The 25,270-nt window shown below is 45.9% G+C and overlaps 1 protein-coding gene across 1 annotated transcript in view; it reads right to left on the minus strand.

Moving 5' to 3' along the window:
* Positions 1-7,835: 7,835 nt before the first annotated feature.
* The window catches only part of CDC45 (cell division cycle 45), a 155,162-nt gene continuing 137,727 nt past the window's right edge, over positions 7,836-25,270 (minus strand). The window contains exons 18-19 of the mRNA XM_082243089.1: positions 19,738-19,804; positions 7,836-8,029 (exon numbers count right to left, since the gene is read on the minus strand). Coding sequence (XP_082099215.1) covers positions 19,740-19,804 — 65 coding nt within the window. The 3' untranslated portion in view covers positions 7,836-8,029; positions 19,738-19,739. The remainder of the gene's footprint in view (positions 8,030-19,737; positions 19,805-25,270) is intronic.

Here is a 25,270-nt window from a genome sequence, read left to right on the forward strand (position 1 = left end):
CATGCATATGATGCGAACTTCTCAATAGAGCGAGCCACATCTAGGTCCCGCCCCCCCCCCACCGCAAATATGCTACTCGCTAAGGCCGGCTTCATGACCGTCCCTGCGGACAGTGGGGACATCGCCTATATGCATTCCCTCATATACTCCTAAACATTAATTGTATTAGCACACACTTAATGCATACATCTATTATCTCATAACAGTTATACAACCAAAATGAAGGAATATGGGTATAGTTGACACATGCCTCAAAATTGCATATCAAATAAATAAATACATCCGATTCCATGTGAGTGTGATTTTAATTTTTTTAATAAAGCCTTGTTTGTACATATTACGCTATGGGTATCTGTTCCCCTTTTATGTGAGACGAGAGGAGGAGGTATCTGTCCCCCCTTTTTATGTGAGAGGAGAGGAGGAGGCGCTGACTATATCCCTACTAGTTGGAGTGGAATCCTGAGGGGATCACCATCCGGAAGTGGAGGATTTTTGATTGAATAAAGCGCTAAACCCTAGCGTTAAGGGTACGTGTCCACTCTCAAGGGGGGGGAGCACAGTGGTGAGGTGAAGGATATGATGGTTGCTGAGTGATCGATAAAGAAGTCTTGTGTTCCACCACACAACGAATTTTCTATGCACCCATTCTTTCGTGTGACTTCACCCTGAGAATATTATGGACTTATGAACTTTAAGGCTTTATATTAATTTCCTACTTTGTTTGCCATTTACCTTCAACCTTGTTAGAGGTTGTTTTAGCGCTGCTAGTGTTTATATGGGCTGAGGCTCCTATACGCACCTTTTTTTATGTTATGTTTTGAGTATAGCTGCTGCTTTATTGGTTATATAGGCATACGAGTATATCTTGCTGCATTGCTAGATACATACGTTTTGATCCTAGGAGTATTGCATATACATGAGCGCTGAGTGGGTGGGATAAGGAATACTTTTTCTTTCTTGCTCCTTTTCTATATTTTGGTTTTTTGGTAACTTAGCAGCTATGGATGCAATTCTCTTTCTCAAAAACAGGCAAATTGATATAAAGAACATATTTGCAGATGAGATTGAGGACGATAATGATTTAGATCTGGGATCGGATCTGGCTGCTTTGGGTATTTTGCTCGAGAAGCAGATACGCACATGGTGGGACATCTGCACCTTCGAGCAGTACCTAAAGGAACGCATCATCATGCGGAGCCTAAGGTGGGAGGTCACCCCACAGGATGGCTTGGATGATGAGGATAGTCAGAAGGAATGGCTAGAATTTTTTAACAATATGGGCATTAAGTTACAGGAACTGGTTTTAAAACGGAAAAAGAAAAAGATGACCATTTTAGAGAAACGAATAGCTGAGATAAAGGCAAACATTGAACCTGAGAAGGACTCGCCTCAGGTAATTAAGTTCAACACGGATATACAGAAAAAATTAGAAAAGGTAGATCGGGAGACACACAAAAAGAAAGTCAAAAAATTCCGTAGGGATATGGAAGATTTTAAAAACAACATGGTATATGCCTGGCAAATGCCACCACTACCCACCAACCACGAGCAGGTGCCCCAGCCATTGGCACCAGTAGCTGTACCTCGAATGCCTATGCCGAGAAATACCCCTCGTGGGAAAGGTAAAGGCAAAGGAAAAGGTAACCGCACAGTAGGTACGGTCCCTACCCCCTATAGGAGTGAACCGATACATTATGCCAATTCAAGAGAGATGGAGGAGAGAGGTCCTCCTGTCCCTTTACAAAGGAGTGATTGGCAACAGGGAGCCCCGAGTGGCCCATACAGGGGCAACACGCAACAGGGGCAATTCCAGTACGATTCTGGATATACTTTCTCTGTGCCCACTTACAATAGGTACAATGAAGCACCGGGTTTTGCAGATCCAAGAACCCCGGCCCAGAATCGCCCTTTTCCCTGGAGGGGGGGAAGAGGCAGAGGTGGGAGGAGGAGGGGGAAACCGTGGAGAGGGAAACCTGTAGGGGCCCAAATGGACTCTTGGAGGCCCCAGCTCCCCCACCTGGACAACCAAAGGGACCGCCCTTGGCCCAGGGTAGACGTACAACCAGAGGATGTAGAGGTGGACTCAAACACCAAAAAAAGAAGGAGAGAAAAGGAGTAAAGGGTATATACAACTTGACAAACACCACTCTCACTGAAAAAGAGACCAATATACTTAATGCAGGGTTAAAATGCGCAGCCCAAAGGCCAATTAATAAATTCAATGTTTATGTGGATATCCACAAATACATTAGAAAAATTAATTTGAAGCGGCATTTTTTAAACCCCAGTAAAAATGTTTTGAAAAAAACTCAGTATTTGGGTAATGGTCTAATAGGTAAAGATAGTGGCCTCAAAAACAAATCGCTCTTTAATCCACCCCAGCCGGCTAATCAATGTGTCGAAGTGTTCAAGCAATCGGTCCTCCGAGACCTGGAAAGAATAAAACCCAAGAAGGATGTAAATCCTCGGTATATAAGAGAGGGCCTTGAATTGCTAGAGAAACGCAAAGATATCATCATTAGGCCAGCTGATAAGGGTGGGGGGGTGGTGATCTTAGACAAGAGTTTCTATGACCAACAGCTGTCTGAGATGCTATCGGATACTTCCACCTACGGAGTGTTACCAGGCAATCCAACGTTTGCGTATAGAAGAGAGTTGGAAAGTCTGGTTAATACGGGCTATCAAGATGGAATACTAACAAAAAAGGAAAGAAGGTTCCTGGTGCCGAGCTATAGTAGAGTTCCTACTATATACACGCTGCCCAAGATCCATAAAAGTGACACAAATCCTCCACCTAGACCGATAGTGAACAGCATTAATTCGGTCACTTCCAGAATTGGGCAGTACCTAGATCACTTTTTGCAGGACAGCGTTCAATCTCTCAGATCCTATCTGAGAGACACAAAGGATTTCCTTACTATGATCAGAGGGGTCGTTTTACCGCAGGGGGAGGTCTACGTGGTCACGGCCGACGTGGCCTCTCTTTATACGGTCATTCAACACGATGACGCCCTGCTAGCGCTAAATTGGGCTCTATGCAAACGACCGGATATCCCATTCTCCCAGAGGAGATTCCTAGGCTCGATACTGCAATTTTGCGTGTCCCATAACTATTTTTGGTATGGGGGCACGTTCTTCTCCCAGCGGAGGGGCGTTGCCATGGGGGCTAAGTATGCCCCGAGCCTAGCGAATCTCTTCATGGGGGAATGGGAGGATCGCTACATTTACGCCGCCGCTAGGGACGAGCTCGTCCTGTACAAGAGATACATTGATGATCTCTTTTTTGTATGGGCGGGTAGCGAAGCCTCCTTGATATCGTTTGCACAGGATCTCAATACGAATGGAAACAATATCAAGCTAGAGTTCAATTGGAGTAAGGAAAAAATTCACTATCTGGACGTTGAAATTATGATTCAGGGTTCCAATCTAGTGTCATTGGCTTATTTTAAGCCAACGGACCGGAATGGTTACTTACCTGTGCAGAGTGGACATCATAGCACATGGTTAAGGAATATCCCCAAAGGACAGTTCCTTCGTGTGAGAAGGAACTGTACTGCCGACTCAGATTACCAACAACAGGCAATGGTGATCAAGAATCGCTTTTGTGAAAAGGGTTATCCAGCAAAAGATCTCGAACAAACTATGAACGAGATCGGAAAAATTCCACAAAGCGAGTGTCTGAGTGATAAAATTAAAACGCCCAATGATAGACATCAGTGGGGGTTTATAACAGATTTCAACATCCAGTATAAGGAGGTGGAGCAAATTTTCCGACAAAATTGGAACATCTTGCAAATGGATAAGTTTATAGGTAAAATGATCCCTGAGAAACCAGTCTTCATTTACCGGAAAGCTCCGAGTTTCGGCGATAGACTGGTCAAAAAAGTTCTCGACCCACCTGTGAAACCAAAGTTTTTTTGGGATAACAGAGTTGGGTTTTATGCGTGTAGACATTGCAAGGCCTGTAGGCAGGTGGATGTCCATTTGAGGGGGTATACGTCCTTTACATCATCTGCTAATGGACGTTCCTTCGAGATTCAGGACCTAATCACCTGCAGATCCACGCATGTGGTATACGGCTTGCAGTGTCCTTGCGGGCTGATCTATATCGGTCGGACAAAGAGAACTCTGGGCAAGAGGGTCTCAGAACATATAGGGAACATCCGAAAGGGCTATAAATACCATAGTGTTCCCCTACATTTCAAGTACCATCATAATAAGGACCCTTCGGGGTTGCTTTTTTGGGGAATCGAGAAGGTGGAACAGGTATGGAGGGGCTCCAACCGAGTTAGGGAGCTCTCTAAAAGAGAAACCTTCTGGATCTACCAAACCAACGCATTAGTCCCTAATGGTATGAACGTGGAGTTGGATATCAACTGCTTCATTAGTGATTACTAACCCAGAAGGATCAGTACTAGCCCTTTTTGCAATTGGAACCTTCTTTTTCCTCCGTTTTGGTTTTTATTTCGTTTTTGTTTTGGTTTTGTTTCATAAGCATTATTAATATATCCGTGAGATTTCCCTTCCCCTGGATACCAGTTCTGTATGTCCAATAGCTCGTGGGTACCTGTAGGATAGGTCCCATTGAGCCTCTGCAGTGAACGGTCTACGCTATAAGCTGATACCAGTGTTTTCCTGCAGATATATATGGTTTATTCAGTTATTCAGGTATACAGTTTTATTAGTGGTCAGTTAGGCCATTTGTTTGGCTAGAGCATTTTTGTTTAGTTTTATACGCCGATAGTGTGTTACCATATAAGGAGCACCACAATCGAGAATGATAGGTAAAAATAGGACCCAGTTGGTTAGATCCATTGCTGTAATTTTAATCAGTGAGCCCTATTTTAGATATTAACACATGCGGTAGAATTGGTGCTCCCCTTGGGAGCACCAATATAAGGTGATAGCTGAAGTGATATCCCCATTACATGGAGTGGAACATATTCAATATCGTTTCATAATGATCAGTATTTTAAGAAACCATTGTGAGTACCTATTAAGAGAGTATAACGATCAGTGTTCATACTATTTTTACACTGATTTATATATAACATTGATGGGATATAGCCTGGCGGGCAATAGCAAGCTCGTTCTGGGAATCAGTGTTTGTACCTGTTTCTCTCTCTTTTTTTGTATTTTTTGAGGATATTTGATATGCAATTTTGAGGCATGTGTCAACTATACCCATATTCCTTCATTTTGGTTGTATAACTGTTATGAGATAATAGATGTATGCATTAAGTGTGTGCTAATACAATTAATGTTTAGGAGTATATGAGGGAATGCATATAGGCGATGTCCCCACTGTCCGCAGGGACGGTCATGAAGCCGGCCTTAGCGAGTAGCATATTTGCGGTGGGGGGGGGGGGCGGGACCTAGATGTGGCTCGCTCTATTGAGAAGTTCGCATCATATGCATGTAGGGGGTTACGCCGTTCCGGTGTATTAGAATGAGGGATATGTAGATTGAGAGCTCCATTTCCGGTTTCCTGTCCAGACAAATAGATGACAGCTGGCTCCACTTCCTGTTTCCTGCCTTGAGGGCAGGGCGGGACGATGGATGCACATCATTTCCGGTCCCTTTCTGTGTCCGGATAGGCGGACTCAGTGGGGGGCGGTTCTGCTAAACGTCACCTCTAATTCGTTTCCTGTTTCCTGCCTCGAGGGCAGGGCGGGACGAATGACGAACGTCATTTCCGGTCCCATCGATGTCCGGATAGGCGGACACAACGACGGGCGGAGTTCAGAGACGTCATTTCCGGTGTCTCCAGCGTCCGGATGTACGGACCTGGAGATCAGCGGCGGAGTGGTTTCCGGACGCCAACGTAGATTGTATGCGTATTGGCGGCGGACTTCCGGCTGCCCACGTGGTTGAGGACCCCGCCCTTCGTTTAGCACCACGCACACCTGCACCCTCCCCCCCCCCATAAGGGTATAAAGATGAGGTGATGTGGCCGCGTGCTCACGCCCTCAGTAGAAGTCCAGTGCCGACGAAACGCGTCAGGGCGTGAGCACGCGGTCATTCTGTTCCATACCAAGGACATCCCAGAGGATCCCTAGCACTAAACGCCATTTGAGTCCGAGTAACATCGTGATAGGGTGGCTGGATCACCCGTACCGTGTGGCTCAGTGGGGACAACGTCAGTAGTAGGAGGACCGGGTTTTGTGCCTTGGATATGTTGTTCGCATAAATACATCCGATTCCATGTGAGTGTGATTTTAATTTTTTTAATAAAGCCTTGTTTGTACATATTACGCTATGGGTATCTGTTCCCCTTTTATGTGAGACGAGAGGAGGAGGTATCTGTCCCCCCTTTTTATGTGAGAGGAGAGGAGGAGGCGCTGACTATATCCCTACTAGTTGGAGTGGAATCCTGAGGGGATCACCATCCGGAAGTGGAGGATTTTTGATTGAATAAAGCGCTAAACCCTAGCGTTAAGGGTACGTGTCCACTCTCAAGGGGGGGGAGCACAGTGGTGAGGTGAAGGATATGATGGTTGCTGAGTGATCGATAAAGAAGTCTTGTGTTCCACCACACAACGAATTTTCTATGCACCCATTCTTTCGTGTGACTTCACCCTGAGAATATTATGGACTTATGAACTTTAAGGCTTTATATTAATTTCCTACTTTGTTTGCCATTTACCTTCAACCTTGTTAGAGGTTGTTTTAGCGCTGCTAGTGTTTATATGGGCTGAGGCTCCTATACGCACCTTTTTTTATTTTAAAATATATAATCTTATTTATTCTTTGACCCACGTGAACTTACGGAAGTCCCTGCGACAGGCGCTGCTAGGGGAAGCGGTGTTAGACGCCCCCAAAGGAGCCAAATCACTTATACTATTTATTTTTATGGCAGCGAAAATAGTGATAGCAAGGTCCTGGCGTTCGGCAACAATTCCTCTTGAAATGCTTAGAGCAAAATTGACATGGCTGATGATTAATGAACGATTATCGCAAGTGTTGAATGATAGGGTAAAGCTGTTTGAGAAGGTTTGGCACCCATGGCTGAGATATTTGGAGGGAGACCCCCGGACAGACTTGGGTTGATTGGCACCTCTCGGGCTGGTAGGGTCTCTCTGGAGAAGGAATGGGGTGGAACACGCCCCTCCCTCTGGGGATGGCCACCTATTTACGCCAGCTGGACTTTTATGCATTTATGCACTGCTTCTGTGTCCCCCATTTTACCCTTCTTTCCCTGCTCCTCTTTCTTTTCCTTTATCTTTCTTTCCCTTCCCCCCTAATGTGTTACTTTGATGGTCCCTCCATGGGGACGATGGTTAATTGCGGCCATCAGGCCAATTCTTCCTTCTTTCATATGATGGTGCGGGGTCGGGGATGTTTGGGGTGGGTGGGGGTGGGAAATGTATGCATGTTTTGGGTTGTTCCTACTAGGCCCGCCCATATCCCCACGTTGCAATATTGCGTTTTTGGTGGCTGCCGGCCCCCCTGTCACCATGGACTTTTTTTTCCTGATACTGTCAGTTTATATTGCTGTTCCCTGCAGTGGGACCGTTTCCATGCCCTTTCCCATGACTCCCCCCCCCCCTTATTTTTTTTCATTGTTCCTCTACTTGTATTGTTGTACTTTATTATGAAACTTTCTAATAAAATTATTGAAATAAAAAAAAATAAAGCTAAAAAGGAAAATGTCCATTGGATAACAAGGTGGTCTTGAAATTATTTACATCTCTTTTTATCATTTGTCTGGTTGTAAAAAGATCTACCCGAAACAAAATATGAAAATACAAGGATGGGACAGACAAGTAAATCATGTAGGAACAAACCATTTTTTTTTTTTTTTGTAACGTATCACTAGACACAATAGCTTGAAATTGTTTTTATTTACACGTACATGGATTAGTCTGGAGTACAATAGATAAAACCTTACATTATTGGTCAACTGTATAATTTAAAGTTTATACATTAATAAAAACAAACGTAAAACATGAATTAAAAAAAAGTACATTTACAAAAGGAGGCAGGATGAGGCGAAGGGCAGGAGGTTCCCAAGGAATGACACAAATTCCTGGAATGAGAGAGAAGAATTAGCCTACACTAACAGTTATGTCTTACCATGGACTTTTTCAATAAAATCTACTGCATAAATCAACAGAGCTCATCTGGAAAATGACCACAGATCAATTTGACTCACCCTAGTCATGACAAGTGAGCAATATGGCTTGTCTTCAATTTTGCATTACAGTACTTCAAAGCAGAGTACTGAGCCATAAAATGTACATCTATGCATCACCTTTACACAAATAATAAAATAAGACAATTTAAGTACTAATGGCAGCTGCAGAGAACATGCTGTATGCTCAATAAGCCTTCCACTACCATCTCTTCAAATATTTCCAGAACTAAAATTGCACCAAAACATTTTTTGTGTTTCTAAGAAAAAGATTCACTGCAGTGTACATCTATACATATTGAATCAGTTCTATTGTCTAAATAAAAGTGAACCTGTGCAGCTGCACCCTATGTGTAGTGCTATTCATAATCTCAGAATCACAAAAGGGGTTAAAGGATAAATGCACCTTTAAAAAATAAAATGCACATTTTTTTTCTTCATGCAAAAATAAGGAATTTTTGATTTACCGTAAAATCTATTTCTCTGATGTTCATTGACGGACACAGCTCCTGATCTCGACAGGGAAAGGAGGAATCTGGCCCTTGATGAAATAGGCCTGAACTACCGTCTGTCTGATCCATCTGGAAATGGTCGCAGAGGAAGCAGGCCCATCCGTGAGCACAAACAGAGATTCCTCTGCTTGCATTGTTCCAGAAGGTAGCCTTCTTGGTGGCTATTACTTCTGTACACAGAGTGTCTGAGCTGGCGGCATTATTTGTCGTTCACCTTACTTGGTGGTTCACAGAGAAAGTGGTGCTTCCCCCTTGTCAGTCGTTCCTTCTTAAGGTTTTTTCTGGTTTCCAGCTGAATGAAGTCATTGTGTTGCCTTCCCTGTGTCCCAAGCCTAAACATCCCAAGGAGACTGCCTTGCAATCTCTGGATGTGGGTTGGGCGATCAGGGTGTACCTTGCGGCAACCAAATTGTTTAGGAGATCAGCCTTACCATTTGTCCTTCCGGATGGACCTTGCAAAGGGTTGCTCTTGTCTGCCATGACCATTTCCAAATGAACAAGATAGGCAGTGGTGCAGGCCTATTCCACCAAGGGTCAGGTTCTTTGGTTCCCTATTAAGGCACATTCTACACGGGCGCTTAGTGCCTCCTGGGTCTTCTGCCATCAGGCGTCAGTGGTGCAGGTTGGCAAGGTGGCCACTTGGTCGTCTGTGCACACTTTCCACAAAATTTTATAAAATGGATGTGCTGGCATCTGCGGATGCTTTTGGCTGCAAAGTTTTTGCAGGCTGCTGTTTGAGAGGATTGGTGCTCTTTGAAGGTGTAGGTTTTTTTCAGGTGAGCTCCAGTGGTTCCTGGTTAAGCTCCATGTTACCTGGTTGGCTAGATTAAGCCTTTTGGGAATTTTTTTCTGCCGTGTTTTTTTCCCACCCCTCATATTTAACACTGCTTTAGGACGTCCCAAAAGAAGATTCTGGAGCTGTGGCCATCAATGAACAAAAGAGAAAATTGGATTTTTTGTCTTACCGTAAAATCCTTTTCTCTGATGTTCATTGACGGACACAGCACCCACCCCTCTGTTAAGTTGGGGTATTTTTCTTCTAACACTGCTTGCAACTAAAATGAATGCCTATAGCAGGAAGTGGGAGTATACCCCCCTGGGACTGCCCCATAGGTGTGGTAAAGCTTTTTCCTGCCTAGTGTCCTACTCCTGTAGGGGGGCAGCATAACCCATGGTCAAGAAGATTCTGGAGCTGTGTCCGTCAGTGAACATCAGAGAAATGGATTTTACGGTAAGTTAAAAAAAAAAAACATTTTCTCTTTTGTTCATTGACGGACAGCTCTTGATCTTCTTAACTATTGGGACGTCCCAAAGCAGTGTTAAACATAAGAGGTGGGAACAGCGAAAAAGAAATTCCCAAGGCTAACTATAGCCAACCAGGTAAACAGGAGCTCAACCAAAACAACTGGAGCTCACCTGAAAAAAAAAAAAAAAAATACACCCTTAAAGAGAACCAAGTCCTCTGAACAGCAGCTTGCAAAACCTTGCGGCCAAAGAAAGCATCTGCAGATGCCAACACATCCACTTTATAGAACTTTGTGAAAGTGTGCACCTTGCAAACCCTTTTTCACTGACGCCGGATGATGGAAAGCCCAGGAGGCACTGAGTGCCCGAGTAGAATGCGCCTTGACAGGGAAAGAAGGAATCTGACCCTTGATGAAATAGGCCTGAACTACCATCTGTCTGATCCATCTGGAAATAGTCACAGGGGAAGAGGACAACCCTTTCCGAGGCCCCATCCGTGAGCACAAATAAAGAGTCTGATTTCCTAAAAGACTCCCTAGCTGCAAGGTACACCCTAAATCGCCCAGGCCACATCCAAGGCATGCAAAGCAATTTGCTTTGGATATTTTTGCCTGGGACACAGGGAAGGCAACACAATGTCTTCATTCAAATGAAATTCAGACACAACCTTTGGAAGGAACGATGGACAGAGGCAAAGAACCACCTTATCTCTGAGCCACCAAGTAAGGTGAACACAACAGGATAACGCCACCAATTCCAACACCCATCGCGCAGAGGTGATAGCCACCAAAAAGGCCACCTTCTGGGACAGCTTAAGCAGGGGAATATCCCAAAGATTCTCAAAGGGTGGCTTCTGGAGGACTGAAAGCACCAAATTGAGGTCCCAAGGTGGTAACGGAGACCACACTGGAGGAGCCAAGTGCCGAACTCCCTGAAGAAAGATATGCACCAGGGAGTGAGTGTGTGGCCAAGGGCCACTGAAAGAAGACCACTAAGGCCAACACCTGGCCCTGCCCAACCCCACGTTGAAGGAAGGAAAAAATCGGAGCCACCGAAAAGGAACGAAGATGAACCCCAAGAGACTCACACCACGCAACGTACGTCTTCCACGTACGATGGTAGATCTTCCGAGGAGTAAATTTCCTAGCTTTTAACAGCGTTGGAATCACAGACTCAGATAAACCTCTATCCATCAGCACCTGGCATTCAACAGCCAAGCCATCAAAGCCAGCGACTGTAAAGCAGGTTGGAAGATCGGTCCTTGGGACAGCAGATCCTTCCTGAGAGTAAGCGTCTAAGGAACATCGGCGACCAGCCACTAAGATGACCAGAATCCCTTCTGCCTCGATCCTGCGTAGAAGTCTTGGCAGAAGCTTGAGAAGAGGGAAGGCGTAAAATCAGGCGTCTGTGGCGTCAGTGAGAGGGTCCCGTGACTGAGCCACAAACCGCTGCATCTTTCCGTTGAGCAGAGACTCCAACAGATCCACCTAGTGAATGCCCCACCAGTGACAACTGATGAAACACCTTTGGAGGAAGGGACCACTCCCCTTTGTCCAACGCCTACCAGTTTTCCACACCAGGAATGTGTACGGCGGAGGTGGCTGGAATTAACCGTTCTGCCCACCTTAGAATGCCAGCGATCTCCAGAGCCGCCAGGACACTTCTTTGATGGCTGTAGCATTTTCCGACTAAATGCGCACTGGACAACCCTGAAGACGATCCATTCAATGTTCCAGGTACAGTCTGATCGCTTGGAGATCCAAGACATTGATCGGCAGTCTGGACTCTTCCAGTGTCCAGATCCCCTGAGCAGAATTTTTGCAGAGGACAGCTCCCCAGCCGGACAGGCTGGCATTCGTGGTGTCCACTGTCCAATACAAGGGGAGGAAGGATTTGCCCATCCGAAGTGCCGGAGACCGAAGCCACCATATCAGGGACTTTTTCGTTCCCGCCTCAAACGTAGACACCATCAGGCCCAGCACCCGAATGCAAGTCTGGAGGGATGACAAAAGTGCATCGATGGATGGTTGGTACCCGGAGGGCCCCGCAGCCGCTGAGAGGGGATCAGGTGGGGAAATGTACTCAAAAGACTCCATGAGTCAATAGGGGGGACCCCCTACAAGAAAAGGTGTAAAAACACTGCTAAGGGACACCCCCACTGCCCCGGCAGCACTACTCGGTCACCAGAAACAGAGCACCTATTCGATCCTCAGCAGAGAAGGCGAGGACCCCACCTAGACCTCAAAACGGGACAGGCAGGAAGGGGGCCCCCTGGCAGGAGTCCCCACCAGGTACAGACCCCCCCCCCCCACATACAGCCGATCGCCTGGTTGTTGGCGGCTCACCCCTCCCGCCCCCATCCCCAGAACAGCACCCTGCCCCCATCCCAGGCCACCCCACAGCCCCAGCGATGGAAGGGGGGAGCGACATGGCCCATAGGGACCACACGACCGATGACGGGGGTGCTTAATGAGGAGTGGACCCCCAGGGATCCGACGGTCCCATGGAGGCGGGGGGGCCATGTCCACTCCAAAACCCTCCAGGGGGAGAAGGGGGACAGTCACTTACCATACTAGAAACCAGGCGAGCACCGTTTCAGACAAAACCTTCTCTCCATCGAAATGAGGGGCTGTCGGCCAGGAGGAACGAAGTGACTTGGGCCGAGACCTGGTTGTATGCAACCTCATGAGGCATTTACCTCATAGGCCAGCCTCCGTCCGGTGTGGCTATGTTGCGGCGGAGCTGAGGTCTGTGCGCGCTCGCTGGCCAGACTGGGGTGACCACTGGATCTAGAATACCCAGGCCGTAGCCCAGTCTGGCAGTGGATTGTAGATCTCACAGGGAAAAAACAAAACAAAAAAAAAAACAGGAGCAAAAATTATTTCTAAAAAGAAAAAAAAATTGCCAGGACCAGAGATCCCAGCAAGGAACTAGGTCCTTACTCCTGACTAGGCGGAAAAAAAAAAAAAAAACTGAGTACCTATAGCAGAGAGAGGGAGTATACCCCCCCCTCCCGGGACTGCCCATAGGTGTAGCCAGATTTTATTTTCTGCCTAGTGTCCTACTCCTGTAGGGGGCAGTATAACCCAATGGTTAAGAAGATCATGAGACGTATCTGTCAATGAACAAAAGAGAAAAATTGTATTTTTGTCTTACTCTAAAATCTCTCTCTGAAGTTCATTGACGGACGCAGTATTTGTTCTTCCTAACAGTAGGGTTTACTGCCCCCTACAGGAGTAGGACACTAGCCAGAAAAAAAGTTACGCCTATGGGCAGTCACAGGGGGTATACCCTCTCTCCCTGCTATAGGATGTCAGTTTTGGATCAAAGCAGTGTCAGAGAAAAAAATACCAACCCAACTGAAAAAAGAGGGGCGGGTACTGCGCCCGTCAATGAACCTCAGAGAAAAGGATTTTACGGTAAGACACATATCCATTTTTCTCTATCGTTCATTGACGGACGCAGTCTCTGTTCTTCATAACAGTAGGGATGACCCAAAGCAGTGCCATAAAACATGAGGGGTGGGAACAGAAAACAATTCCCCAAGGCTGAACCACAGCCAACCAGGCAACATAGGACTCATTAGAATCAGAACAAGATGAGACCCACCTGAAAAATGCGAATTTTTACTTATGGTAAAATCCATTTCTCTGAGTCCACCGATGAACGTAGCTGCTGCTTTAAATCATAGATGGATGGTAATAAGCCCCTCCCACTAGAGCCAAAGGCTTTGACACGGCCAGGGGGGCGGGGTCCCTGGGTTATTACCCCTGGTCTCACCGTTGCATCTTCAGTTTAGTTGCAAGCAGTGAATAATAACCAAACCCCAACTCTTCAGAGAAAAGAGGGGTGGGAGCTACGTCCGTCAGTGGACACAGAGAAATGGATTTTACGGTAAGTAAAAAATCCCATTTTCTCTTTCGTCCACCGACGTACGTAGCCGCTGCTTTAAAATCATAGACGGATGGGACGTCCAAAAGCAGTAATCACTGAGGGGTGGGAAAAGGACAAACTTAAAAGAATGCAATTGCCACGGCTAACATAGCCAACTATACAACATGGAGCCCAACAAGCAACAACTGCGGCTCAATTGTAGCAAAACCATAAAGGAGAAAGAAAAGTAGACTGCTCCTTAAATGGCAGCCTGCAAAACCTTGTGACCAAAGGACGCATCTGAGGATGCCAACACATCCACTCTGTAGAACTTGGTGAACGTATGTACAGCCGACCAAGTGGCCGCCTTGAATACCTGCATTACTGACGCCTGATGGCGGAAAGCCCAAGAGGCACTCAACGCCCGGGTAGAATGAGCCGTGACAGGGAAAGGAGGAACCTTGCCCTTAAGAGAATATGCCTTCACCACCGTCTGTCTGATCCATCGAGAGATGATCGCCGCAGACACAGCCTGACCCTTACGGGGTCCATTCGTATTCATAGATTCAGATTTACGAAAGGACTCCGTAGTCTCCAGATACACCCGTATCGGCGGAACCATATCCACGCAATGCAAGGCAATTTCCTTAGGATGTGAAGGTTTCGGACATAGTGACGGAAGCACTATGTCTTAGTTCAGATGGAAGCCTGAAACCACCTTAGGAAGAAACGACGGATTAGGCCATAACACTACCTTATCCCTGTGCATTACCAGATAAGGAGAGCGGCAAGACAGTGCCACTAGTTCAGAAACCTTACACGCAGAGGGGATAGCCACCAAAAAGGCAACTTTCTGCGACAAGGCGAGCAAGGAAATGTGTCTTATGTTCTCGAAAGGAGATGTCTGAAGAACCGATTGTGACGGTACTAACCGTCACTGAGTGAAAGACATATAATTAATGGTTTGGATTGCTTTAAGTGGGACAGTAATATTTGTCAACCATATCTTCATATAGAAATATGAAGATTTAATACCACCTTACACAGTGTATTCCATGTGCTTGTCTGTGAGAGACACAGAGACTGTCATTGGCATACGTCCCTATTGTTTGTGTATTGGGAGGGAATGTGGATTGTGCCCGTCTCATTGTTAAATGTTAATGACCTTACATTGTTCTGTCTGCCTTAAGATAAGCTTATTATGGGATGTATATGTGTATGTGGATTGGCTGCTAAGGGGGGAGGGGGGATTGTCCCACAGTGTATATATCTTTGTGCACACTGTATGGCTGTGTAAAACTCTGTTTTCATTGGATTGTGAATGTCAGGGCCTGTTTTCAACAATGTCCACCTGGGCAGTAACCTTGTCGGGGGAAAACTGTATAAAAGTCTGTTTCTTGTTCAATAAAGTTGAGTTATACTTCACCCTCAATCTAGAGTTCTGTCTCTCATTGGGGTAATATGCTACAAGGGATTGCTATGTCCTTCATACTCCCTTGGATAATCACCAAGCTCTTGTAAGAGCTTGTGTAAGAGCTTGTTCCTGTTGCACTCTCTGGGGAAAGAAAGGTTCACCCACGGGAACCTGGAGCCTTGTCGTAGGTCCAGGGTGGGTAGGAGACGGTGAGACCCTAACCAAGCTGCGGCGGTTCCTGGGGTCTGAAGTGGTTACGGTGTCTGGTGGAGTGCTTGGAGCCCTCGGGAAGTACTAGGAGCATCCGTCAATGGAGGTGCCCGGTCGGGGTGCCGGTTGATTCGTTACACCGATAGAACCAAATTAAGGTCCCAAGGAGGTAACAGAGACCTCCTGGGGGAAGCCAAATGGCGAACACCCTGAAGAAACGTATGAATCAAAGAGTACGTAGCCAAAGGGCATTGGAAGTACACAGCCAAGGCCAAGATCTGACACATAAGTGTGCCCAATGCCAAACGTTGGTCAACCCCTTTCTGTAGAAAGGTCAGGATCCTGCTGATAGCAAAGGATCTAGGATGCAGCTTCAGCGATTTGCACCAATCAATGTACGCTTTCCACGTACGATGATAAATCTTCCAAGAAGTGGACTTCCTAGCCTTGAGTAAGGTAGGGGTCACAGAATCAGACAGACCCGTCCTTTAACACCTTGCTCTCAACAGCCAAGCCGTTAAAGCCAGCGACTGTAAAGCAGGATGAAAGTTCGGACCCTGAGAAGATGTTCCCGCAGAGGAAGTGTCCACGGACCTGCGACCTTCAGCCGAATCACGTCAGCGTACCAGGATCTCCGGGGCCATTCGGGAGCCACCAGAATTACCGGAATCCCCTCCAACTTGACCCTGTGTAGCAGGCAAGATAAAAGTTTCAGCAGAGGAAATGCATAAATTAGCCTGTACTGGCTCCAGGGAGCCACCAGGGAGTCTACTGCGTTGGCCAGAGGATCTCTGGACCGAGCCACAAACTTTGAAACTTTCCTGTTTTGTCTGGAGGCGAACAGGTCCACATCTGGGGTCCCCCACCGGAGACACAGCTGGTGGAATACCTGTGGATGCAGGGACCACTCTCCCTGATCCAGGGTTTGACGACTCCGGTAGTCCGCCTGCCAATTGTCTACGCCGGGAATATACACAGTGGATAGGGCTGGGACGTAGTCCTCTGCCCAGCGCAGGATCTCCACTACCTCCAGAGCCACCAGGGAACTCCTGGTGCCCCCATGATTGACATATGCCACGGCCGTGACATTGTCGGACTGGACTCGGACAGAAGACCCCTTGAGATCGTCCGTCCAGTGGAACAGGCTCAACTTGATTGCTCTCAGTTCCAGAACGTTGATCGGGAGCTTGGACTCTTCCAACGTCCAGGTCCCTTGAACATTCAGGGTGCCCAGCACTGCCCCCCCCAACCGGTCAGACAGCCATCTGTCGTCACCACCGTCCAGAATACTGGAAGGAAGGATTTCCCGTGGAGAAGATTCGGAGAGCTGAGCCCCCAATTCAGGGAGTCCTTGGATCTCAGACTCAAACGAATCAGACTGTCCAGGGATAGAGGATCCTTGTCCCATTTGACAAGGATCTCCTGTTGCAAAAGTCTTGTGTGGGCCTGAGCATATGGTACGCCTCGAAGGAGGACACCATCAGGCTCAGCACATGCATAGATGACCTGAGAGACACCAGATGGCAAGCCAGCAGCGACAGAATCGCTTCCCTTAACTTCTGTAACTTCACAGGAGGTAGAAATACCTTTGCAGAAGCTGAATATAGGATCATCCCTAGATACTCCAGTCTGGTTGTTGGAATCAGGGCAGATTTCTCTAGGTTGAGATTTCAACCGAACTGCTTCAGAGTGTGAATGGTCACCTCCAAATCCCGTTCCAATGTCACAGACGAGTCCGCTTGGAGAAGATGATCGTCCAGGTACCCCAGAATCGCCATTCCTCTCTGTCGTAGCAGAGCCAGGATAGGGGCTAACACCTTATCCTGCGACAGGATAATGCGGCCAATTCCTGTGGGCCGAGGTAATAGCCACCAAGAATGTCACCTTCTGGGATAACATAGGCAAGGGAATCTCCCAAATAGTCTCAAATGGAGGTTTCTGGAGAACCGAAAGCACTAAATTGATATCCCACAGCAGTAAAGGAGATAGCACAGGTGAGGCCACATGTCGAACCCCCTGAATGAAGGTACGAACTAAAGAGTGCGTGGCTGGGGGTTGCTGAAAGAAGATTGCCAAGGAAGATACCTGGCCATTGATGGTACTCAAAGCCAAATTCTGATCAACGCCCTGTTGAAGAAAGGTTAAGATCCAAGCCACAGAAAAAGATCGAGGATGAGAGCCAACTGACTCACACCAAGAAATGTACGCTTTCCACGTACGATGGCATATCTTGCTGGAAGACGACTGCCTCGCCTTCACCATAGTAGGGGGATCACTGATCCAGACAGACCTCTATCCCTCAGTACCTGGCTTTCAATAGCTAAGCCATTAAAACCAGCGGCTGTAAAGCAGGATGATAGATCACCCCCCGGGACAATTGGCCTTCTCTGAGAGGAAGCCCCCAAGGGGACGTTTACAGCCACCTAGATGATTGGAAGATCGTCGCTCTTGATTCCTCGCAGGAATTGCGGAAGAAGCGTTCGCTGAGAATGATACTGGCCTTACCGTGGCCCTTGGACGCCTGCGGCATTCATCAGAGGATCCCGTCAGGAACTTCGGAGTCAAACCTGCTAAAGAAGCTGTATGCAAGACTGTGCAAACAGAACTGTCTTGAAGGTGGATACCACCAGACTTAGAAACTGTATAAAAAATGAAAGAACTATCTGTGTGACAGCAGCCGATGAATCACAGGCTGTGGTCCCTGAAGTTTGTGCAGAGGAAGGACCACCCTGGTCAGAAATGGAATCAGACCTAGGTAAATCAATTCCCTGGACTGGGATATGGGGGGACCTTAGGTAGTTCAGACATCACCTAAACCTTTGCAGGAATTAAATCTGCACAAGGATACTCAGGACCTAAAAAACCTGAAAAGGACAAGCTTTGTCCCCCTTTCTGAGAACCCCCAAAAGAAACATTTTGCAGGTCTCCTTGATGCTCACCAAAGAAGTCCACGGGCCGTAAACCAACAAAGATGTCCCCCCATCCCAATAATAGGTGAGGGCAGACCATCATGCTGAAGGAATCTTGTCTGCTGGTCCGGGGAAGCTAGCTCTAGGCTTACCCGACCAAGGTTGCTTGAAACCTCCTGGGGAAGATTTAAAAGATCTATTTCCCTTATTCTCAGTCCCAGAAGCGCAAAATAAATTTTCTATGGGCTGAGAAGGGAGGGCCCCAGTCTGCGATGAGGCTCCTTTCCTATTCTGGATTGTGGCAGGAAGGTACTCTTTCCCCCCATGATACCCTTAATGATGTCATCCAGGGTAGCCCCAAACAGGCGATTGCCTTGAAAGGGCAGATCAATGAGAGCTTTCTTGGAGGCTTGGTCTGCGGACCAATTCTTAAGCCACAGCACGCCCCTAATCACCACTGCTGAAACAAAGTTTGGACAGCACAGGCGCTGTATCCAAAGCTGCATCACAAAAACTGCAGCTCATAGACCAACTGATCTGCTAAATCAACATAAGCAGCAGGGACCTGCTCACCCCCCAGGCCCTGGCGCAAAAGCTTGGCCCATTCAGTTAGGGTCTGAGACACCAGGCCTGAGGCAAAGACTATCCCCAATGCCGAATCAGCCATAGTTAACATGTTGCGTGCCACAGCCTCTGCTCTTCAGTCAGCTGCGTCCTTAGAGGACGGGGGATTCCTCTACTGGGATCATGGTTGCTTTGTTCAACCTGGAATCAGGAGGGTCCACCACTGGTGAACAAGTCCACTTTTTTAAAAAGGGACTCCTCAAAAAGTTAACGTACAGAAAAATGTTTGGGGACCACAAAGGGTAATTTTGGTTGTTCCCATTCCTTACAGGAAAACCTGTCGAAATAAGGCACATAAGGAAACACCTTTGGAGTATGAGGTGACTTATACGTACCAAAGGACACAGTCACGTTCGTGGCTACATCAGCCGCATCCTCCATTTGTAAAGTCTCATGCACTTCAGTGATAAGTGCGTCTACCAGTGCTTTTTCATTCGCTGCTGCGACCATGGAGGAACCATCCTTACTATCGGACAGATCTGGGGGTGGGATATCAACCCCCCCCCCCCCCCCCCCCCGAGAGAAAGAACAAAAAGAGATGCAAGGAAGTAGAAAAAATTGCTAGGGTCAGAGATCCTAGCTGGGAGCCTAGGTCCTTATTCCTGACCAGACAGATTAGATTTATCGGATTATCTAGAGCAGAGTGTGGTTATATACCAAGCTGAGAACGGCCCATGGGCGTAGCCAGCTGTTTTTGTTCTGCTACTTGAGGAGGCAATATAACCCAGCAGTTATGATTTATGGAGCGCTGTGTCTGTTGATGAATGAAAGAGAAATAAAACTTACTGAAGCAGTTTTGTTTTGGTTTCAACATACCTTTAGGACAGGAGAGAGATGAGAGCATCCAGGAACTTGCTACGGTCCTCTGTTCTCAGTTCAATGACTAGAAACAAAAACATACTTTAAGATGTTGGTGACAAAACAAATAGCATTTAGAACTGTGGCAGTCGTACAGTGGATAAAAAAGGCCACACACCCCTGTTAACCACTTAAGCCCCGGAGGATTTGGCTGCTCAAAGACCAGACCCCTTTTTTCAACTTGGCATTGCATGACTTTAACTGACAATTATGCGGTCATGCAATGCTGTACCCAAAGGAAATTTACGTCCTTTTTTTCCCACAAACCGCTTTCTTTTGGTGGTATTCGATCACCTCTGCGGTTTTTATTTTTTGCGATATTAATAAAAAAAGAGCGAAAATTGAGAAAAAATCAAATTTTCAACTTTGTCTTTTAAAAAATATCCAATATACTCAAGTCATATATTTTAGACAAAATGTATTTAGCTACATGTCTTTGACAAAAAAAATCTCAATGAGCGTATTTTTATTGGTTTGCGCAAAAGTTATAGCGTCTACAAACTATGGTGTATATACTGGAATTTATGCAGCTTTTACTTTCGGACTGCCCATCTAATTTCATGAAGTGCTAAAATGGCAGGGCCGTACAAAACCCCCCCAAATTACCACTTTTTGGAAAGTAGACATCCTAAGGAATGTCCTGAAAGGCATGTTGAGCTCATTGAATATTTAATTTTTTTGTCACCGGTGTTTAAAAAAATGACTAAAAAAAATTATTTTTTTTTTTTTTTACGCAAAGTTGTCATTGAAATTATATATTGCTCACATATGCCTGCAGCTTCTCCTGGAGTACAGGGATACCACATATGTGAGACTTTTTGGGAGCCTAGCTGTGTACGGGACCCCAAAAACCAATCACCGCCTTCAGAATTTCAAAGGGCGTACATTTTTCATTGCATTTTCTCACTACCTATCATGATTTAGGAGGCCCTGAAATGTCAAGATACCACAAACCCCCCACCCCCAAATGACCCCAATTTGGAAAGAAGACACCCCAAGCTGTTTGCTGAGAGGCATGGTGAGTCCATGGAATATTTTATATTTTGCCAGAAGTTTTGGGAAAATTACATTTTTTTTTTTAACACAAAGTTGTCACTAAAAGATACATTTCTCACACATGACCTGGGTATATGTGGAATGACACCCCAAAATACATTCTGCTGCTTCTCCCCAGTATGGGGATACCCTATGTGTGAGACTTTTTGGGAGCCTAGCTGTGTACGGGACCCCGAAAACCAATCACCATCTTCAGGTTTTCCAAGGGCGTAAATTGTTGATTTCACTCCTGACTACCTATCACAGTTTCGGAGGCCATGAAATGCCAAGACAGCACAACCCCCCCAAATGACCCCTTTTTGGAAAGTAGACACCCTAAACTATTTGCAGAGAGGCATGTTGAGTGTTTTGCAGATTTCACTTTTTGTCACAGTTTTGGAAATAGAAAAAAAAAAAAAAAAATGCATTTGCCTGATTTTTCTTCATTTTCCAAAATAAATGAGAGCTGCAAAATACTCACCATGCCTCTCAGCAAATAGCTTGGAGTGTCTACTTTGCAAAATGGGGTCATTTGGGGAGGGTTTGTGCTATCTTGGCATTTCATGGCCTTCAAAACCGTGATAGGTAGTAAGGAGTGAAATTAACAAAAAGTCTCACACATGGGGTATCCCTGTACTCAAGAGAAGCAGCAGAATGTATTTTGGGGTGTCATTCCACATATACCCATGCCATGTGTGAGCAATATATAATTTAATGACAACTGTGTAAAAAAAAACAAAACAAAAAATGATAATTTTCCCGAGTCATAAATCCTGTTACTTGTTATTCAGTAGGTTGGCTGTGGGGGTCTCTGCTCTGCTCTCCTGCCACCAATTGCGATCCTTGATATACTGGCTTGCTACACCGTGTATGTTGCCTTCATCGTTTGGCTGTATAACCATGCCCAAGTTTGCTGGTCCTCCCCCTTTTTTTTTTTGTGTCTGTTCTACACAAGTCAAATGCCTTACTATACTTGGTCACCGTGTTACTGTTATTGATGACTTGACGCTTTCTGTACTGCCTGTTTTTTTTTTTTTTAATTGTATGCTGTTCTCTGAATTTTTCAATAAAAATACTTATGGGAAAAAAAAAATAATTTTCCCGAAACCTGTGGCAAAATATAAACTATTCCATGGACTCACCATGCCTCTCAGCTAATAGCTTGGAGTGTCTACTTTGCAAAATGGGGTAATTTGGGGGGTTTTGTGCTATCTTGAAATTTCAGGGCCTCCAAAACTGTGACAACTAGTGCGGAAGTAAAATGCACAATTTAGGCCATTAGATAACCTGAAGGCGGTGATTGGATTTCGGGGTCCCATACACAGCTAAGCTGCCAAAAAGTCTCACACGTGGTATCCCTGTACTCAGGAGAAGCAGTGGCATGTGTGAGTAATATATAATTTAGTGACAACTTTGTGTAAAAAACAAAAAAAAAAAAAAACAAATTGTCACCTTCCCGAAACTTAGAGCAACATATAAAATACACCATGGACTCAATATGCCTCTCGGCAAATAGCTTTGGGTGTCTACTTTTCAAAAAGGGGTCATTTGGGGGGTGTTTGAACTGTCCTGGCATTTTATGCTCAATCCTAGCCACACATCACCCACGCTTCTAACCAATTGAAAGCCTTTTCTGTGACTTTTTGTTTACATGAAAAAATATTTTTTTACTAGAAAATTACGTTGAACACCCAAACATTATATATTTTTTTTTAAAGGAGAGGCCCTACAGAACAAAATAGTGGATTTTTTTGTCACACGGTATTTGCGCACAGATTTTCCAAATGCAATTTCTGCGAAAAAAATCCATCTTTTTAAAATTTAATGCACAAATACACTATATAATTCCAAATTGTTTGGTAAAATTTTAAAGATGATCTTATGCCGAGTACATAGATACCAAACATGACATGCTTTAAAAATTGCACACTGTGCAGTGGCAACAAACTACGTACATTTTTAAAAGGCTTTAAAAGTCTTTACAGGTTACCACTTTGGACTTACAGAGGAGGTCTACTGCAAGAATTACTGCCCTCTACCTGGCGTTCACGGCGATACTTCACATGCATGCTGCAATTGCGGTTTACATATGACACTAGACCAACGCTTGCGTGGGCCTTTGCGTGCAAGCACGGGGGGGAGGGGGGGTTACAGGGGAGCTGGATATTTTTATTTTGCTTTATTATGTTATTTTGACACCTTTCCCTTAATTCTTTACTTTTTAATTATTTTTATTTTTATCATAGTGAATTAAAATATCCCCTATGATAGCAATCTGTAGTGACAGGTACTCTTTTTTTAAAAAAAAAATTGGGGTCTTTTAGACTCTAGATCTCTCCTCTGACCTTAACGCATCTGACCACACCAAAATTGGTGTGATAAAATGCTTTCCCAATTTCTTAATGGCGCTGTTTATTTCTGGCGAAACAGAAGTCATTAAATGCTCGTAGCTTCCGGTATCTTAGGCCATAGAGATGATACGAGCCATTCTCGTCTCCAATCAACTCTATGGTTAGATAATAGAACCACCGGCTGCACTCTTGGGTTAACCGGTGGGACAGGAGAGCCTGAGAAAAAACGCGAAAGGCGGCGGGAGGGGGGGGGGGGTAGTCCCCTCCCACAGCTTGTAAAACTCCAGAATGGGGTAGTGTACGCCTGGTTCTAGCAGGGACTCATCCGTCATCAGAGCTGTCTGTCAGGGAGCCACTGCTCTCTTCAGGTTCGTATACTGACCCTGATTCTACCAGTGAGGCTTCCCGTCGCTCTCATCTAACATGGTCAGTATACTGTAAGCCTCTGCACTACTGTACCACCGTTTTGACATTTTAGCAACTAAATTTACCGGTACAGTAGTGCGACTCACAGGTAAAAAAAGCACCTGGTTGTCAAGGACTATTTCAACCGCTACCAAAAAACGGCTAATGCTAGCAGGAAACAGGCCTGACTCTGCTAACACAACGGTTTTGTGTGTTATGTGTTTTTTTTGTAAGTGACAGTAATCTATTGATTACTACACTTGCCTGGGTCGGGGTGGGCGGAGGGGTTAAACGCAGGTGCTGGCAGGAATCAGTGCTGATCGTGCAAACACTGCGTTTTGGGAACCCTAAACTATTGGGACACTAGTATAGTTCTGATCAGCTATTGATCTGTTCAAACACTATACTAGTAATGGAAGTGTATGTGTGTGTGTGTGTATGTGGTAATCAAGGGGTTATTTCGAACTATGCACCGGGGATCTGCTCTTAGACTGACGCTAACACGAACTAATGTCACCTGTGACACTAATAATAGTGATCAGAAAAAAAAAAACTGTACACTATAAAAGTGACACTGTGACAGGGCAATGAAGGGGTTAACTGGGGGTGATCAGGGGGGAAACAGAGGGTTAAATCTTTATGGGGGGGTGGGGGTGGCGGGGACCCTAAACCTACTTGGGACAGAAATTTACTCGCTAGCGCTAACTGAAGTCACAATCACACTATCACAGATATACAAAAAACACACGATATTACCTGGGTATTAGTGTGCAATGTGACAGGGGGGGAAGGGGTTAACTGGGGGTGATCAGGGGGTTAAATCTTTATGGGGGGTGGCGGGTATCCTAACCCTAAAAGGAACGGCCGCAAGCGCTAAACCTGGTCACAAGGCACACTGATACAGGTATATAGGAAACTGCTATATACTGTATGCAGTGTGCAATGTGACTGGGGGTGTAGGGGTTAACTGGGGGTGATCAAGGGGTTAAATCTTTATTGGGGGTGGCGGGGGCCCTAAACCTCCTTGGGACAGAAACTCGCAAGCGCTAACTCAAGTCACAATCACACTAATACAAAATACAGTAAAACACTATATTACCTGTATATTAGGGTGCAATGTGACGGGGGGGGGGGGGGGGAGGGAAGGGGTTAAATCTTTATAGGGGGGGTAGCGGGTATCCTAAGTATAAAGGGCGGGCCGCAAGCGCTAAACCTGGTCACAAGTTACACTTATACGGGTATATTGGAAAATGACTGGGGGGGTCGGGGGTTAAATGTGCCTATCTACGTGTGTGTTTCGTGCAGTACTTGCAGTTTTAGATCCGCTCTCACCACTCGATGAATCCAAAAAGGATTTGAGGAGGAGAGAGCGGGTCTTTTCTGTGCCTGTGTTTACATTACACAGGCAAAGACAGTATCTGATTGGGCAGGACCGATCAACAGATCCAGGCCGCCAAAAATCATTGGCCTGGACCTGATGACTGATTGGTTCTGAACCCAATCAGACCATCAGCGGTGCCGGGGGCGCGCCTCAGAGCGGCAGTAGCGAACGAAGTAGCCGTACGTCGCTTTGCCTGTAGGGGGCTGACTGCTGCAGTAAATAGTCGTGTGGCTGTCGGCAAGTGGTTAAACTGTCAGGTTTCTGTGATGTAAAAAAAAAAAAAAAAAATTAGAACTTTTTCCACCTTAATTTGACCTAT

This window comes from Pelophylax lessonae, assembly GCF_965119305.1.
Source record: "Pelophylax lessonae genome assembly, chromosome: 1".
NCBI classification, from domain to species: Eukaryota; Metazoa; Chordata; class Amphibia; order Anura; family Ranidae; genus Pelophylax; species Pelophylax lessonae.